Source organism: Pongo abelii, chromosome 6, assembly GCF_028885655.2.
Source record: "Pongo abelii isolate AG06213 chromosome 6, NHGRI_mPonAbe1-v2.0_pri, whole genome shotgun sequence".
NCBI lineage: Eukaryota > Metazoa > Chordata > Mammalia > Primates > Hominidae > Pongo > Pongo abelii.
In genome coordinates, this window is record NC_071991.2 from 62,774,334 (window position 1) to 62,793,462 (window position 19,129).

The 19,129-nt window shown below is 42.8% G+C and overlaps 1 protein-coding gene across 1 annotated transcript in view; it reads left to right on the forward strand.

Annotated features, from left to right (window-relative positions):
* The first annotated feature begins 204 nt into the window (after positions 1 to 204).
* Positions 205 to 19,129, forward strand: part of RAPGEF5 (Rap guanine nucleotide exchange factor 5) — a 239,947-nt gene continuing 221,022 nt past the window's right edge. The window contains exon 1 of the mRNA XM_024250329.2: positions 205 to 529. Within this exon, the coding sequence (XP_024106097.2) occupies positions 299 to 529 (231 nt within the window). The 5' untranslated portion in view covers positions 205 to 298. The remainder of the gene's footprint in view (positions 530 to 19,129) is intronic.

Genomic DNA, 19,129 nt, shown 5'->3' on the forward strand with positions numbered 1-19,129 from the left:
GGAGATCCGAGGTGGACAGGTCCCAGGCAGCTTTCGCAGGCGAAAGGGCGAGGCGGGGCGGGGCGGGGCGGGGCGGGGCCGGCGCACCTGGGCGGGGATGGGAGGAGAGAGGAGGGGAGGGGAGGCGCGCGGGGCTGAGCCTCGCGGGGGCCGCGGCGCGCGCCAATGGGCAGCGGCTGGCAGCGCGCCCCGCGCCCGAGCCGCAGTCGCGCCCTCTCGCTTCCTGGCGAAGGCGCGGACGGCGCGCGGAGGCGAGCGCGGTGGAGAGGAGCCGCCGGCGCCGCAGCGCCGTCAGGGCATGAGGATGGCCGTGGGCTCCGTCAAGATGCAGCCGCCGTGCGAGAGCCCGGCCCTGGCCGCCGCGGCGGCGGTAGTGGCGGCAGACGGCCCCCTGCGCCGCAGCCCCAGCGCCCGGGAGCCCGAGCGTGAGCAGCCGCCGGCGTCGCTGCGGCCGCGGCTGAGGGACCTGCCCGCGCTGCTGCGGAGCGGGCTCACGCTGCGGAGGAAGCGGAGCGCCGCGGGGGGCCGGGTGAGTGGCCCGGCCCTGTCCGAGTGGGCACGGGCGGCGCGCACGTGGAGCCCGCGCCCACTACCCCGGGCCGCTGAGGGGGGCGTCTGGAAGTTGGGGAGGTGGCGGAAGGGACGCCCTTCTGCCGGACTCGGCTGAAGAGGGGCCCGGGACGGCGGGTTTTGAGGTGCCACCCCTTGAGCGACGGCTTCCCCCGCCCCCACACCCCCCCCCCCCGCAAGCTGCACCTGACTTAACCCTAGGGCCCCCGGATTCAGGCTGCGGGACCGGGCATCGGCGGAAGACGAGCTGTTTGCCTCTTCTCGGAGGGGAAGCTGCAGGTGTCCAGCGTCCAACAGCCAGCCAGCCCTGTCCCAACCGCAAGCTTCAGGCCCCACGAGAGGCATCCCTGTTTGCAGGACGCATGCGACGTGTGTGCTTGTTTTGGAGGTCCTGTTGCAAGCTCTGGGCATCGAGACTGGTTTTGGTGGTCTCCACCGCCGAGGGGGAGACCCAGGAGTCGGAAGCTCTTGGGTGAGCTTCCAGTTCCTGGGTTCCGGTGTCTCCAGCACTTAATTCTTCTGGATACCCTCTTGAGCAGGAGGGTGCACGCCCCCAAGGACCTTCAATATTGACTTCCTGATGGTGTGTTCAGATATGATTTCCTGGTGAAGGAGTGTCCCTCATTGAGTTCTAAGTGCATCTAATGACCTCAGCAGGTCAGGCATGTTTTGTATTTTTAAGAGAAGCAGGAAGGTCTGCTGATTGTCTCCTGGGATCTTTAAGAAGCCACCTAGGAGGCCCCGCCAGGGCCTCAGGACACAGAGCTGACTTACTCAGATTTCCCTGCTCACCAGGGTTTGGCGGCACCTTTGGTGGGTTCTACTCATCTTTTAAACATTTATTATTAAGTGGTCTTTAATGAGAAGCTGCATCAATGTGGTTTTTCTTTCTCGTTTGGCTGTAATTTTTAAAATGCAGTCTTGTCTGACTTAAAACAAGACCTTACTAGGAGACTTCTAGCTCTTTCAGAGATGGGTTTGTGTAAACTTGAGAGTGAGGGATAACCACTTGTTTTGATGCACCCTCCTTTGGGTAGGGAAGGGTCTGAACTGATGTAGGTCTTCAGCTTCTCGAGGCTGCATCTCTCTTTTCCTAGGCATTTTCCATCTCAGGTGGAAAATGGTCTATCCCAGGTCCATCTCAGAAGATGTTCTGAGGACTCTCAGTGTGTGATGGGACATTCTTAAAGTCGGTGACCCAGAGAGTTTAGGAATTGTCCACAAGTGACCTTAATGTGTGGCATTTAGGATTGCCTGCAAAGTAAGTGAGGAAATGTGTCCCCAAGATGTGGTGTCGAAATAAACAAGAACTGGAGTTATAGACTTTGCAGGAGTCTAGGGAAAAGTAGGTCAAATTATGTTTCTGTTATCCTTGACGGTTACTTTTTCATGGCACAGAATACTGAAGACATGAGGGCTGCCAGGCAGTCTGCGACAAGAATTGCGGAGGGTTTCTGTATAAATAGATCTATAGTATTTATTTGCGTTCATACTCATGTTTCTTGCTGCCTGGGATGGTGTTGTATGCCTTGTCAATATACCTATTTATTTTTATTTTTTAATTACTCCAAATGTGGTTACCTCAAAGAATGTGTGCTTTATTAACTGTCTTTGATTCTAATACTGTATTATTTCTTTTTGGGACTTTCCAAACATATTTCTTAAGTGCATGGCCAGTTTTTATTGAAGGAAGATTGATTGTCAGTTTTTCCAATGTTGGAAACCTATACTTTTTGACTATTTATTTGACTGTTTTTTTCCCCTTTCTTCTGCCTTGGAAGCACCTTTGTGATTTTGGAATCTTCCCCATCAAAGGAGTAGGAAGGGGGTTGAAAGAAGGAGAAAAACAAGTGAAATATGAACTTGTCTTAGGCAGCTCAGGCTGTCATAACAAAATACCACAGACTGGGTGGTTTAAACAACAGGAATTTATTTTCTCACAGTTCAGGATGCTGGGAAGCCTGAGATCCATGTGTAGGCTGATGAGGTTTCTGGTGAGGGCTCTCTTCCTGTCCTGCAGATGACCACTTTCTCGTATATCCTCTCATGGCCTTCCCTGGGTAAATGCAGAGGAAGAGAGGGCTCCCTCTTCTCATAAGGCCACTAATTCCATCATGAGGGCCCCACCATCATGACCTAGTCTAACCCTAAATAATTCTCAACAGCCTCATCTCCAAATAATGTCACATTCGGGGTTAGGGCTTCAACATAAGAATTTTGTAGGGGTCATACACTTAACAGTCCAAAACACATGGGGTTTGAAAGAAAGAGATACAAGTAGAATATGTATCAGACTGGTTGGTTGGTGACTTGTTAGCATCTGGGATTGTCTGGTTAACCACCTTGGATTGGGCAGTGATGCTAATGCAAACAAATCATGGCTTAGATCTTTTTGTAGACCTTCAGCTTTGTGTCTCATGGGCCATACCTCCAGACTGGAGCTGTGTGACTTCAGGGATAAGTTAACAGAAATCCATTACCACTAGTAAAGACACAGCTTTGTGCATTACATAAGTTGGTTAAGTTTTCATCTCCTATATTGACCAAGATCTGATTTAGGAATATGTGCGGTCCTTATCCATGCTGCCCTGGGCTCCCACAAACCTGGACAATCTGACATCAACTGACATTAACAAAGTTCTTTGTGGGTTGTGTTGCTCAACCCAGATGCATTATAGGCTTTTTTTTTTTTTTTCTTCTGAGACAGGGTTTTGCTCTGTCACCTAGGCTGGAGTGCAGTGGTGTGATCACAGCTCACTGTACCCTTGACCTTCTGGGCTCAAGCGGTCCTCCCACCTCAGCCTCCTGAGGAGCTGGGATACAGGCACACACCACCATGCCTGGCTGATTTTTTTTTCCTATTTCTTTTAGAGACTGGGGGTCTCACTATGTTGTAGGCTATCTGTTACTAGGAAAAAATCCAACTGTCATTTGGTTAATATGCCTGAGTTCCTTGGTTCCTCAGTTCAGTCACTTCTAGTTGTGTTGAATTCAGCATGCATACTGGTTAAGACTCTTTGCACTTCTTTAAGACAAATGAGGGAAAGACTAAGTTGTACATTGTGGGAGGGCCCTAATTACCTCTTAAAAATCAGTAGCAAAGTAATGCACAACCTGAGTTCCTGACAAAACCCTTTAATTTTTTTAATTGTATAACAGAGATTATGAGAGAATGGTATAATGAACACCTATGCTTCAGCAGTTATTAGCATTTTGCCAGTCTTGTTTCATTTATTTTCCCCCTCCATACACTTTTGTAGGGGCTAGTGCATTTTAAAACAAAATACTATACATCATGTTGTCTTACTCACAAATTTTTCAGTTTATGGTCCTGATAAAGGCATTAAAAACAACAGCCAAACTTTGCCTTTTTCACACCTAAAATATTAATAATTTAAAAATATAATTTCCATATTCAAATTTTCTCAAAGTTGTCTTTTTACTTATGATTGTTGGAAACAGGAGCTAAACGAGGTCCACATATTGCATTTAGTTGTTAGGATTTTAAATCTATTTTATTTTGTAACAGCTTCCCCTCCCTTTTTTCATGCCAGTGATTTGCAGAAGAGAGTGGTTCATTTGTGCTGTAGAACATCCTACTGTCTGGACTGATTCCTTGTGGTGATGTTTAGCTTGTTCCTCTATTCTCTGTTTCCTGTGATCTGGCAGTTAGATATAGAGGTTTGATTAGATTCAGGTTCAAAGACAAGTAACCTTCATTGATGGTGCTGTGTAAAATCTATTGCATCACATCATGAGACACATAATGTCTGGATATCTCTCTTTTTTGAGATGGAAAGATTGATTCGTGAGTTTAGGTAGTGTCACTTAGCTGTCTGCCTTCTACTTAATGATTTTAGTATTACAGATCGTTGTAGCCTAGATCCTTTTCATTAGGGGTTGCAAAATGGCAATGATCTAAATCCATCATTCTTCTTGCATTTATTAATTGGAATTTGGTCTATAAAGAACTTTCCCTCATAAATTATTTAGGTCTCCTGAAATTCACAATGTGCAGGATAGACAGGGAAAAGTCCTAATTTTTTCCTTTTATCAACTATCAGAGTAATGATTTGGTGCTTTAACAACCTCCAGTGAGAACCAGTGAGTTTTTCTTTTTTAAGTGTCATTAAGAACTTATGAATCTTAATGTATTTGTTTCTGTCACTTCAGTCAATATCCTTTTTGGTGCTTGGTTTATCTTTGTCTCCTGTATACTTTTTAAATGGCCAGTAAACTCAAATACCTTTCTTACTTTTCTGGCACAAGATATTCTAAGTGTATCTTGGCCATACTCTGCTGCTCCCGACCTGAAACCCTGAAATCAGCCATTTTCCCAAGGAGCACTGATGAATTTTTTTTTTTTTTTTAAACTGACAATCGTTCATTTCCCCATCTTTTACCTCTCTTAGTGGTTGCATTATTTTTCTCTTGGTCTTAAGCCTCCTACCTTACTTTTTTGTTTCTTTTTAAATCTTTCTCAGCAGGTAGTTTCTAAGACTGATATTTTCCCCCTAATGAAATCTTTCTCATCAGGTAGTTTCTAAGACTGATTCCCCCTGATAACAGCTATTCCCTTTTTCTATATGTACTGTCAAAATGCTGGGACTGAGTTATTCTGGGCTTTGGCTGCTGTGATGTTTTCTGCAGCCTCTGCCACTGTCTTCAGCGTCTTGATATCTGTTTCATTTACAGCAGCCAGCATGATTCACCAATTGTGCCAAATTGCTCACCAAAGACCTTCAGTGATTCTCAGCTTTTGGATTGGTCATCAGAAGGGCCTAATTCTCTTTAACCACCCTTCACTTGCCAGGGTTCTTATGGCCTGTGCTCTTCAAAATTGAGAAACTGGGAAGAACAGCTGGTAGCCCTCTGAATGAGGTTCTCTCTTTTTCTTTGCCCAGATGATTCCCTCTCAGAAAGGAACAAAATATCCCTTTCCCTTTGTCCAAGCTAGAGTGCTTTAGCTCTGACTCAATACCCTCCTCTGCTAGAAACTTGACTTTGTTGATTGAGAAATAGAAACCGATCCAAATTATATACCAGTATGGCCAATGTATCACCATTTTAGGCACCTGTTTTACAGGCAAAGCATGTCATTTATTCTTTGTATTTAAATTGAAATCAATGGCTAACATCATAGGACTTAATTATGTACCATGCATATTCTGATATAAACTCCAACTCTCACTACAAGCCTCTGAGTTAGATGCTGCTATTTGCATTCTACAGATGAAGAAACTGAAACACAGGTGTAATTTGCCCAAGGTTACAGAGTGTGTGCCAGAAGGGAGGTTTGCATCTCGGTATCCTGTTTCCGTAGAGCCAAGTCCATGCTCTGAATTAACTTTAGTTTTCCTCAAATGCATTGAGAGGGCAAAGGGTCTATTTACTCTAAACTATGGTAGCCTTATAGTACCTGCTGATATTATCTTACCACTCTGAGAGAGGTAAATAAATGCTATTAATAATGTCAGACTTTTAACTTTTGTTTGAGCACACAGAAGCTTATTATTGACATATTGGGTTTAGGGGAAGTGGGGAGAAGCATTGTGGTTATAGGTGAAAGGTAACTAATATTTACTTAAATTAAAAATAGCTCAAGATCAGCCTGGGCAACAAAGCAAGACCATGTCTCTACAAAAAAAAAAAAACAAAAAACAAAAAACTAAAATACAAAACAAAACAGCATCCATGTGTCATAAGCAAAATCAGCCATGCTCACTTGATCAAGGTCTATCCAAAAACCTTGTGAATTCACCCAGCTTACTTTGTTCTCATCTGCTTATGGCAGCCAGAAGATAAAGGCCATTAAGAGAGGCATGCATCTGCCAGGAAGGGTGAGTCAGATCAGATATGAGGGACACATTCTGAACTTATTTGAGAAATATTGACTTCGCTGCCTCTGCTTGCTGACAAACTACTATCCTGATCCTTGGTGTAAAATTATGTTAGCTATGGCTACAGATAAAATAAAGCTCTGTGGATGCCAACTTCAAAAATATTTATTTGGGAAGAAGGAAAAGAAACTGTAAATCCATTTAATTTCATGTGAATTCTAGCAAAGGAACTCAATGGCAAGTTAATATTTTATTTGCTTATTTCTTCCTTTCCCTCCCAACCCCCACACTTTGGTGACATAATTAGATCCCAGGAAAAGACACAGGCTGTGGCTTCAGAGTGGATTTGAATCCCAGTGCTATCACTTATTATCTTTGCATTAGTTATTCTCTGAGCATTTGAGCCTCAGTTTCTTCCACAAGAAGAATACAAGAATACACAGTGGATCAGGTTTTTCCATGAATAGAGATAATATAAAGTGTTGGGTACATTGGAACTTAAATAGTTATCCCCCTGGCAGGATGCTTACTCTAGGCAAAAGGACTTTCATGGACATATTTATAGAAATCTAGACACAAACATTTTTCTTTCATATGCAATGTTGGATTCTATTTTTTAAAAGCACATGATATCCTAACATATAGTGAGTATTTTAGGTGGTGTCTAAATACTGATACCGTAACAAATAGGCTTCATTTCATACTTGCACTTTCTCTTAAATTGATGTGGCAATAATTGGCAACTTGTGTAGCTAGCAATAGATGGAAAGGTAGGAAATAAGTCATTGTTAGTGACTTTGAGCACTTGTGATTTTTTTGCCTCAATACTGCATAACAATCTTTGTTAGGAGTATAGATAATTCCAGTAATGATACGTGATCTGGAAGTACTTTTTGAGAGATCATAAGATTTTATATGAAGATAAAACAGTTGAAATCAATGACTTAATTTGTTGTGGCAAATCATTATTATGATAAATCATTCATTAATGGGTATGGACGAGGGAAAATCCACAGATGCCACTGTGGTAGGTCTTCTTCAGATTGAAACCTCCATAGTCCCCTGAAGGGAAGAGGTATTTTCACCTCTGAGGAAATTACAATCCAGAGAGGTTAAAAGCTTTCCCATGGCTAACCATCTAGGAAATAGCAGAGAAAGAATGGAGCCCAGAACTACCTGATTTCAAAGACTGTAGCCTGTCTGCAATATCGTGTCTGAAACTTTGAAAGGATAACAACATACGGTATATTGAAACAATGGATGCAGGAAACATTTCAAATCTTAGTGTAAAGCACAGCTCATTCTCTTTCCACTCTCTTCAGTAATGGCTTCCGGGATCAGTCATTTATTTATTTTTATTGATACATATTTTCAGGGTACATGTGATAATTTGATACATTAATATAATCAAGGGTAATTGGGATATTGATCATCTTAAATATTTTTCTTTTCTTTACACTAGTAACATTTAAATTATTCTCTTGAAGCTACTTTGAAATGAAATGCACAATCAATTAATGTTAAATTATAGTCATCCAGTCATCCTATTTTTTTTTTTTTTTTTGGATGGAGTCTCACTCTTATCGCCCAGGTTGGAATGTATTGGTGGGATCTCAGCTCACTGCAACCTCTACCTCTTGGGTTCAAGTGGTTCTCCTGCCTCAGCCTCCTGAGTAGCTGGTATTACAGGCATCCACTACCATGCCTGGCTAATTTTTGTATTTTTAGTAAAGATGGGGTTTCACCATGTTGGCCAGGCTGGTCTTGAACTGCTGACCTCAAGTGATCTGCCTGCCTCAGCCTCCCAAAGTGCTGGGATTACAGGTGTGAGCCACTGCTCCTGGCCCCTACTGATCTGTGGAACATTGGGTCTTATTACTTTTTTTTTTTTTTTGAGACAAAGTCTTGCTCTTTCACCCCGCCTGGAGTACGATGGCACCATTTTGGCTCATGCAATGTCCACCTCTGGGTTCAAGCGATTCTTGTGCCTCAGCCTCCCTCCCAAGTAGCTGGGATTAGAGGCATGTGCCACCACACCTGGCTAATTTTTGTATTTTTAGTAGAGATGGGGTTTTGTCATGTTGGCCAGGCTGGTCTCGAACTCCTGGCCTCACGTGATCCGCATGCCTCGCCCTCCAAAAGTGTTGGGATTACAGGCGTGAACCACCGTACCCAATCCATCACTTATATCTAAGTGTATATTTGTACCTGTTAATCAAACTGTCTTCATCCCCTCCTCTCCACTACCCTTCCTGGCCTCTGGTAACCACCAATGTACCCTCTATCTTCATGAGAAGGGATCAGTCTTTACTCACAAGCTTTGGCCATGGCTTGAGCAGAGTAGCTGTCAGTCATCTTCCAGCAATACCAGCCATTGGACAAGAAACATGAAGGTTTGGGATGACTCATCCTAGAAGTCATTGTTTTCTCAGCTTCATAGTACACATCTACTTGGAGATTTATAAGGCATGCAAGCTCCTTTTCTGGCCTGTATGGAAAACTGGAAGAGGTAGAATGAGTTCCTTGTAACCCAGGATTTATGTTTCTGATGGTAACATGCTTGATATTTAAGCAACTTGAGATTAGGAAGTTGGAAGTACACATACCTGTCAAAGTAACTGAACCTATTTACAATAGAATAAAATCATTGAGAATACACAGTATCTTTTAATGAAATTAAATTTTGGTATATTTACCTTTTAATGCAGTATGATTTACCTGCATGGAATTACTCTTAATTGTTTTTGTTTTGGATGGGGGGATTCCAGGCCTTTTTAAGAATCAAAAGATATCACAGCAAAAGAAATGCACATTCAGACATAATTTTGCATCTCATTTCAGAGGGCTTGTGGATGTTCTGAAGCCTGTGCCACAAGACCCCTGGTTAGAAAGTGCTTCTCTAACTTGCCTTCCAGAAAGCAGCATCATGGTTTTACAATTATTTTACCTTTTCTCTCCTTTTCCTCTAAAAATTTGATATAAGTACTCATTCAGTTGCTAGTAAATTTTTTTTTAATCAAAATATTTTACTGGTGTTGAATTGGAAATCATTCACCTCCAAATATAGCAAATGCTTCGGTAAGCCCTGGTAGGTGGTGGTGCTGAAAATGATAATAACTATTAATACTTAACAAATTCTAATATAACATTTATCATGTCAGGTTGTTTGAAGTACTTTAAGAACAGTAACTCATTTAGACCTGGTAACAACAATCTTATGTCACAGATGGTCTCATGGTCTTCTTTTCCCAAAGAGAAAAATGAGGCACAGGTTGAGTTGCCTAAGATCACCCAATAAGAGAAGGAGCCAAATTTGAACCCAAGAAGGCTGACTCCATATTATACAGTATAACACTTCTTCTGCATCCTCTCTCTAAATAAGATCATTAATGTATGTCCTTGATTAGAGTCTCTTTTTTTTCATTTTGACACTCTCTAAATTGAGATGTATCTTATGGTTGCTGTGATCATTTGAAGAACTACTTACTGTTTTGCTCCCTATAAAGCTATTATTAAATTGATGGTATATCTTAAAATTGTTGGTGTCCTTGAATAAAGGAACTATGGTAAGCCATGTTTTTTATTTTAAAAATATAGCTACATAGTTTATAGAAATATCATAGTAAATCACAGCTGTAACATGGGGTGTACAAACAATCCCAATTTATGAAGTGTGAAAAATGTAAATTAAGATTATATTAACAATCTATATGAACACTGATATTGCTTAGGTAATGATTTAAATGTCAGAAGAGAATAAATTTAAGTTTTTTCCTACAAAAAGCATTAATAGCCTTAGAGTAATGTTGAAGGTGGAAGAAACCAAAATTGTAAGTGGGGGGGGTTGTTAAAATATATATGTGTGTGTGTCTGTGTGTGTATATACATAATTATCAGTTTTCTTACAGCTTTTTTTAGGAAAGCAAAATTTAAAAGTTAAACTTTCCATATAAATTTCCTAAAACTGAGAACGATGAATACAACTAAATGACATTAGATATAGACATGCCTTTGAGTCACCGTAATTTGTATAGTGAGTTGGCAGATCTTACCTTCTGTGACTCAGTTAATCTGTTTTGTATTCATCTGCTTTGTTCATGGGACATTAACTTCTTGCTTATAAAATCCTTTTCATTTTGTACTGTTTATATTATCTGTAGAGAAAATATCATTCAGGATTTCTAACAAGGCAAAACAAATCTTTACTGAAGTTACAATTCTGAAAACCAGGGTTTTTGCATTCTAGTTGGTTGTCTTCCTGTATTTTTTTCCAACTGGTCTAGCAACTTAAACTTAGTCCATTGGTGGTTTTGTTGTTCAGTTGAATTTGGCCTTGTCAAATCATTTACCTGCAGCTGTTATGAGGTGTACAGGCAAATACTTGTGATTGCCTAACACTTAGGACTTTGGTGCTGACGGTAAATTTATTTTATCTCTCGTTACTGTTGAGGGAAGTGAACAGCTTATTGCTTCTGCTTGCTTTGACACTCTAAATGTTGACTGTAATGAACAAACACTGCAAATGGTTGACTCATTATATTGTACTGTGAATTTGTACATAGGAATGAAATCTTTGCAAAAAAAAATTTTTTACGTTGAGAAGAGGATATAATAATAACTTTTGGAGATTAGGGAAAGTATGATGCCTGTTTCAATCTATTAAAATGCAATTTGGCTGTGGGTGTAAGAGAACATTTTTTAAAATGAGTTTACCACTTAAGAGCTGTATGACCTGGAGTAAATCAAATAACCTCTGTGAGTCTCTGTCTCTAAAATGGAATACCAGTATTCTATCATGGGAACCAATGGTGGGATAGGGAATCAGGTTTTATTTCTTGTTCCTTGTCTGGCCAAGGTCCAAGCAGTGTTCTGTGTTGAGATGACAACTCAACCAGTAGGACACTTTGGGCCAAATCTTAGACAAATGGAAAGGTGGGTCTTTAATATTAACCACATCTCTTTAGTTGGAGAGGGAGAAGTTAATGCATTAGCAGAGGGAGCATTTGAAAATGGGAAAGGGATCTAATTAAATCAAGAATCTGTCATATCAAAAGAGTAAAAAGAACACATCTATAAATCTGTTTCTAGAAGATTAAATGGTTTGTTTGGCCATAAACAGAATTCTGGGAGAGGTGTCAGAAGAGTACTTAGCGGCAGCAACCCTATGTGTCTGTCAGAGATCTTACCAGGTGGTTTTCTCTTCTTTTGGATACTGTTTAAGCATTCAAATTTCCCACTGCTCTTGGCACATAACTCTCTTAAAAAAAAAAAAAAAAAAAAAAAAAAGCTGCCTAGACATATTCTAATCTACCTTGAGTATCTCAAATGAAGCTAGATCTTAAAAAAGCCCATCTGTAGTTGTGTGTTCACTCTGTTGTGATTTATATAATGCTTTACCTTCACAAAGCACTTTCATATACATTGTTATTTTACTATTTTCATAACTGGAATAAAGTCTTTTTTTTTATAGACTCAAAAGTTACTGAGCTTTTCTATATGCTGCGGCCTCACTGTCTGAATCACAGGCAGTGCCCACCTAGTTATGTAGAGGATGCTCAGTAAGCCTGAGCTGCTGCTGTTGTCATTGCTCTCATCATCATCAGTGCCTGAAATTGCAGATCTGAGCGATTCCAGAGTTAGTCTCTCTGAAGAGCTGAAAGAGATCTTACTGGTTATATTGGTAGAAATTAAGTAAGGAAACTGAGGCTCCACAATTGGTATCCTGCTGAAGGTCATCATGAGGAAGTTAAGAGTCAGGAGCCCCTTAGGCTGAGCGTCTCAGTCCAGGGTCTCTGAGAGGTTAGCCTCAGGCTGCAGTGAAGGGTGGGGCTAAAGCAGAACTTCTCAAACTGAAGCCTGCATCAGAATCCTTGGAGGGCTTGTTAAAACACATATTCCAGGGCCTCAGCCTTAGAACCAAAGTTCAACAGCTCATGGACAGGGCCCAACCATCTGCATTTTTATCAAGTTTTAGGGTATGCTGTTGCTGCATCCACAGACCACACTTCGTAACACTGGACTAGAAGGCCTCAAAAGTTTTGTGACTGTCATCATCAGAACATTGCTTAGGTCAGGAGTCTGCCTGGCTATTTACCACCTCCATGATGAAGGCCAGACCCAAATAGAGGACTCTGACTATAAGAACTTTATTGAATGAATAATTTTGGAAACTCCCCCTTGGTGGTTTCTACAGAGTAACTGGCAGTTTAAAAAAAGAAAAAAGAGGGGAGGATTTGGAGCATCATCGCCCATGGCAGCTATGCTGGCTATTCTGTTTGTCCATCCTGAGTCCTCTCTGCCCTTCCCTGTTCTGGTCTGCACCGTGGAGGCTGCCTTTGTGGACGTTCATCACCAGGACTCTGTTGCCCTCTGGCCTAGGTTTGGGTTCAGTCAGTGGTAGGTCAGGAGGAGCAAGAGGCCAGGAGTATCTATTCTTCCTGCTTGCTCTCTTTTTCTCTGTGGTGCTTATAGTGTCTGTGACCACCTATAATGGCAGTTGCCCCTGGGCAGTCCCTCCTCAATCGTGTCACCTCTCTCCAGCCTCCAGTACAGCTGTGTCTCCCCTTGGCTGCCAGGCCTCAGACTGTTTCAAGGCTTGTCATGACTGGTCCCTTTGTGCTGTAGCATCTCCTTGGGCCTCTGAACCTTGCCCACACGTCTTTGATAGGCTCTTTTCTAGAGGACCCTTGATGGATGGAGGAGCCCAGGTAAGAGCCATGCTGGGAAATGTGACAGTGTGAGGTGTAGCCATGGTGAGAAGAAACTCGTGAACAGAATGGGCACTGGCAAGTATGATGGCAAGGCAGAGGCCCAATCCCTCTTTGGGTGGAGGATAGAGGTAGAGGCAAGGGAAGGCCTGGCCTTGAAAGTGACGCTGGGCTTCACCGTAGAGGGTCCTGAGGGGTCCCTGGACCTCTGGTTAGAAGCTAGGACTACTTGAATGTGAATCAAGGGCCATTTCTGTGCATAAACCTGGGTGGCTAGAGTTTGGAATCGGAGAAGCTGTTATATGAGGAGTTGGCATTCCTTCTCTGCAGTTGCCTAGCAATGTTTTTTCTGCCCCTGCTTTTTTTTTCCGCAGACACCCTCAGCATCGTCAGCTTATACACAGGAATTATAAAACCTTTATGTGGGACTTTGATCTTGCTAAATTTTCTCACCGTGTATTGAACGTGTTCTGAAATGCCTGCCAAAACTACGTTCATGAAGTAACAAATAGTCCAATAGGATAATTACACCTTTGGTTCCTTTGCCCATAGGTTCCAGCAATGGGCGTGTTGGTGAGATAAAACACATTTTTCATGGTTTGGGGGGTCAACCAGATCATCTTCTACAGTAACCTCACCATGAAGCAGGACTACCACACATACTAATACCAATTCTGTGTGTTTATTAGTTCTTTTATATTGAAATGTCATGCTAGGTTGAAACTATTTCGGAGCTTTTATAAATAATATTGGGGTGGTAAAGATTGGGTATCAACATCTGAATACCTTGTCTTAATAAATATATAAAGAGAAAACAAGCCCCCAATCTCAAATTTTCTGTTGTTACAATTCTTTAGGTGTAAGAAAAATTCTCTATGAGGAAAAATCAACCCTGGAATTTTTTTCCCTCTCTTTCTGGGTAATTGGATAGATACCTACCCATATCTCATCTTGAATTACCATGTGTTGTAGGAGGAACCCAGTGGGAGGTAACCGAATCATGGGGGCAGATCTTTCCTGTGCTGTTCTTGTGATAGTGAATAAATTTTATGAGATCTGATGGTTTTAAAAAGGGGAGTTTCCCTGCAGAAGCTCTTTTCCCTTGTCTGCCACCATGTGAGACGTGCATTTTACCTTCCTCCATGATTGTGAGGCCTCTCCAGCCATGCGGACTGTAAGTCCATTAAACCTCTTTCTTTTGTAAATTGCCCAGTCCAAGGTATGTCTTTATCAGCAGCATGAAAACGGACTAATACAGTAAATTGATACCAGTAGAGTGGGGTACTACTGAAAAGATACCTGAAAATGTGGAAGCGACTTTGGAACTGGGTAACAGGCAGATGTTGGAACAGTTTGCAGGGCTCAGAAGAAGACAGGAAAATTTGGGAAAGTTTGGAACTTCCTAGAGACTTGTTGAATGATTTTGCCCAAGATATTTGTAGTGATGTGGACAGTAAAGTCCAGGCTGAGGTGGTCTCAGATGGAGACGAGCAATATGTTGGGAACTGGAGCAAAGGTGACTCTTGTTATGTTTTAGTAAAGAACTGGTGGCATTTTGCCCCTGTCCTAGAGATTTGTGGAACTTTGAACTTGAGAGAGATGATTTAGGATATCTGGCAGAAGAAATTTCTAAGCAGCAAAGCATTCAAGAGGTGACTTGGGTGGTGTTAAAGGCATTCAGTTTTATAAGTGAAGCAGAGCATAAACGTTTGGAAAATTTGCAGCCTGACAATGTGATAGAAAAGAAAATCCCATTTTCTGAGGAGAAATTCAAGCCAGCTACAGAAATTTGCATAAGTAATGCGGAGCCTAATGTTAATCACCAAGACAATGGGAAAAATATCTCCAGGGTTTTTCTGTTGTTAAACAGAAAAAGGTCCAAGGTGTCAGAGACCTTTACTGCAGCCCCTCCCATCACAAGCTCAGAGGCCTAGGAAGAAAACGTGGTTTGGTGGGCAGGGCCCAGGGTCCATGTGCTGTGTGCAGCCTAAGGAACTTGGTGCCCTGTGTCCCAGCTGCTCCAGCCATGGCTGAAAGGGGCCAACACAGAGCTCAGGCTTTGGCTTCAGAGGGTGGAAGCGCCAAGCCTTGGCAGCTTCCATGTTGTGTTGAGTCTGTGAGTGCACAGAAGTCAAGAATTGGGGTTTGAGAACCTCTGCCTAGATTTTAGAAGATGTATGGAAATGCCTGGATGCCCAGGCAGAGGTTTGCTGCAGGAGCAGGGACCTCATGGAGAACCTCTGCTAGGGCATTGTGGAAGGGGAATGTGGGGTGGGAGCCCCTAAACAGAGTCCCTACTGGGGGACAGCTCTCTACCACCTGGTGGAGCTGTGAGAAGAAGGCCACTGTCTTCCAGACCCCAGAATGGTAGATCCACTAACAGCTTACACTGTGCCCCTGGAAAAGCCATAGACATTCAACACCAGCCCATGAAAGCAGCCTGGAGGGGAATATACCCTGCAAAGCCACAGGGGTGGAGCTGCCCAAGGCTGTGGGAGCCCTTGTCTTGCATCAGCATGACCTGGATATGAGACATGGATTCAAAAGAGATCATTTTGGACCTTTAAGATTTGACAGCCCTGCTGGATTTTGGACTTATGTGGGGCCTGTAGCCCCTTTGTTTTGGCCAATTCTCCCATTTGGAATGGCTGTATTTACTCAATGCCTGCACCCCTATTGTATTTAGGAAGTAACTAACTTGCTTTTGATTTTACAGGCTCACAGGCAGAAGGGATTTTCCTTGTCTCAGATGAGACTTTGGACTGTGGACTTTTGAGTTAATGCTGAAATGAGCTAATGTTTTGGGGGACTGTTGGGAAGGAAAGATTGGTTTTGAAATGTGAGGACATGAGATTTGGGAGGGGCCAGGTGGAATTATATGGTTTGGCTGTGTCCCCACCCAAATCTCATCTTGAATTCTCACGTGTTGTGGGAGGAACCCAGTGGGAGGTAATTGAATCATAGGGCAGGTCTTTCCTGTGCTGTTCTCATGATAGTGAATAAGTCTCATGAGATCTGATGGTTTTAAAAAGGGGAGTTTCCCTGCACAAGTTCTTTTCTCTTGTCTGCTGCCATGTGAGATGTGCCTTTCACCTTCTGCCATGATTGTGAGGCCTCCCCAGCCACATGGAACAAGTCCATTAAACCTATTTCTTTTGTAAATTGCCCAGTCCTGGGTATGTCTTTATCAGCAGTGTGAAAACAGAGTAATACACTGGGTTTTCTTATATTTATATGTCAGAAAACGTGGATGTGTGAGGGAGTCAAGGGATGACCTCATGCAGCTGAGGCCATCATGATAAGTCACCTCGTGTTACTCAGTGTGGCACAAGTTCAAGTGTATGAATCCTTTGGTTTTGCTCCATTTTCTCTTCTTTCTGGTCATTTCTCCAATAAAGCTTGATTGCTGGGTACCTGGAGAAGACAAGCAAATGGAAGCCCAGAGGACAGGAGTCCAAATCTGCCAGGAAGGAGGTAGAGCGTTCCTAGTTGAAGGCTTCCAGGAAGTGGCCATGCCTGTGCATCACCTCTTAGTGGGAACAGACCAGAGGGAAGAGGAGAGGGGTTCTAGTGCAGAATACCCTGGTAAGAGAATCCAAGCCCTGGTCAGGGAACAAGGAGGAGCTCAGTGTGGAGGAGGGGCTGTGGGGGCTGGGGGACCCAGACATGCAGGAATCCCTTTTCCAGCCTCAGACCCTGGGGCAAGGATGGTTCCCGCAAATCCATCTTGTTTTCACCTCCATTGTAGAGTGAATGTTCTCCCTATCCCCCTAGCTGGGAAAGGAGTTTTTCCTGTTCAGAGACTCAGGTCCACTTTCTGTGCTTACCATCTCCTTCTCTGGTTTGGCCTTCAGAAGTCTCTGATCGGCCTTCTTCCTGGTTTGTGAAGATTCATTTCCTTACTTCCCCTTGGATGAGCTATCCATCTTCACTTTGGGTTAGGTTTCCTTTGGCTTTGTGGTCCCTGTTGTCTTGTTCTCCTCTCCCGAGCTTTTTTCCTGGAGGCTTCTCTGGTGGGCTGTTTTCCCAGTCTCTCTTCTCTGAATCAGCTCAGCCGCTTGTTTGCTGTCATTGTTTCCCAGCACAGCACTCCTGTTTCTTCATCCTGGCACCAAACCATCAGTTTGCCTGGCCCCAGCTGAGGGCTCCATTTGGAATGGGAGAGGGTGCTTGATGCCCTTTTCAGGAGTTTGGATGATTGAAGCACACCTCTGCATGTTAAAACCGTCAGAGAAGCCCTCACCCCACCCAATCTATTAATTTTTTTTAGAATATTTAAGTTCTCACATTCCCCACTTCCCATAAGAAGAAAAGGGGAACTGTTGCAAAGGCTTGAGTAACCATCCACCTGGTCTGCTTTAGGGGGTGGAGAGTTACAAATGTGTTGATTGCTGATTAGCATAATATTTCCAAAACTACCTGCTTTAAATAGTGACCTCTGCCTTGGTCAAAGGATACATATGAGAAGGTATTGCTCAGGTGAGAAGTGAAATTGTGAAAGTCAAAACCAGTTTCATTTCGTAATGATTGTAATAAATGTAGAAGCTTCTATTTAAACAATTATAATAGCTTTGGGAATATAAGGCTAAACACAAGACAAAGGAAAGTGGATTAATGATTTTAGTTGTTGTGTGTACTGCAGGCAGCACCTGTCCCTCACATCCCAGACTGCCGTTTGATGCAGTCACCCTCTTTTGCATTTCCTGGTATCTTTTCTTCCTTCTAAAATCTGTATCATGCACTTACTCTCTGATGTGTCCATCAGGATAGTCTAGCTTTTGCTGCAATAACAAAACCCCAACAAAAACTTTGTAGTTTAACACAACACTTTATTTCTTTCTTACTAAAACATTTTGCATCCGGGCGCTCTCCAGGGGAGCTGTCTTCTATGTGGCAATGTTACTGGCCGTGAATCTGTACAGGTCTTCAGCAACCTCAGTTCTTGCCTCCTCAGAAGAAAGAATTCAACTGAGAGGCATAAGGCAGAGTGAGAGACCGAAGCAAGTTTTAGAGCAGGAGTGAAGGTTTATTGAACAGTTGCATCCTTTCTCCGCTGATTCTTCCTCTGGGGTGGAGTGTCTGCAGTTGCTTGCTAGCAGTTTGGAGGGGCCGCATGCACGCAGTGTTTACTGAAGTTATATGCATGCTCACTTGAGGCGTTCTTCCCTTACCAGTCGAGTGTTCCTGTAAGGTCATACACCATTTAAACTCCATCATTTTGCCTCTTAGTGCGCATGCTTGAGCCCACTCATCCACCTCCTGAAATCTTATCTGGAAGCTGCTGATCACCAGCTTCAGGTTTTTTCTATGAATTTGGAGACTGCCTTTCCCTGGTGCTGGCTCTGATCAATTATTATTTTAGAGAGACAGTTAACAAACGCCTGACCCTCACCTGATGGTCTTCTGACATTCCTGGTGGTGGGGGTGCCTCTTCTGCCCTGCTCATGTCTGACTAGCTACCAGCTATAACAGCAGCTCTGTGTGTATGTTTCCCTGTCACCATCTTCCTCCACAATGAATGCAGCATGTGAAGAAATAATGGAGAATTGCACATGGGCTTTTAAGTACTCTGGCCAAGGTGACTTTTGCTTGTATTTCATTGGTCAAAGCATGTTACATGGTCTTAGTCATTTAAGGGACCAACAAAGTGTCATCCTCCCAGGAGTCTTGAAGGATAAAAGAAGCACAAATGTTAGGAATGTCTACCTTAGCCATTAGACGTTGACAATACACAAATGACTAAAGGAATTATCCCAGTCCTTAGCTACTCAAGGTCCAGTGGGGAAGGTAAACATGTTGATTGTATTATGGTTTAGTTTTATAAAATTTTACAAATTTCAAAATGCATAGTATAACTACAATGTTAGAACATAAAATAACAGAAAATACTTTGGGGAGTGCAAAGGTATAGAATCTACCTCTCTGAGTTTGGAATGAGAGCAAAACTTCAGTGTGGAGGTGATTTAAGAGCTGGGAGTTGTCTACCCACCAGATTTAGAGCTACATTACCTT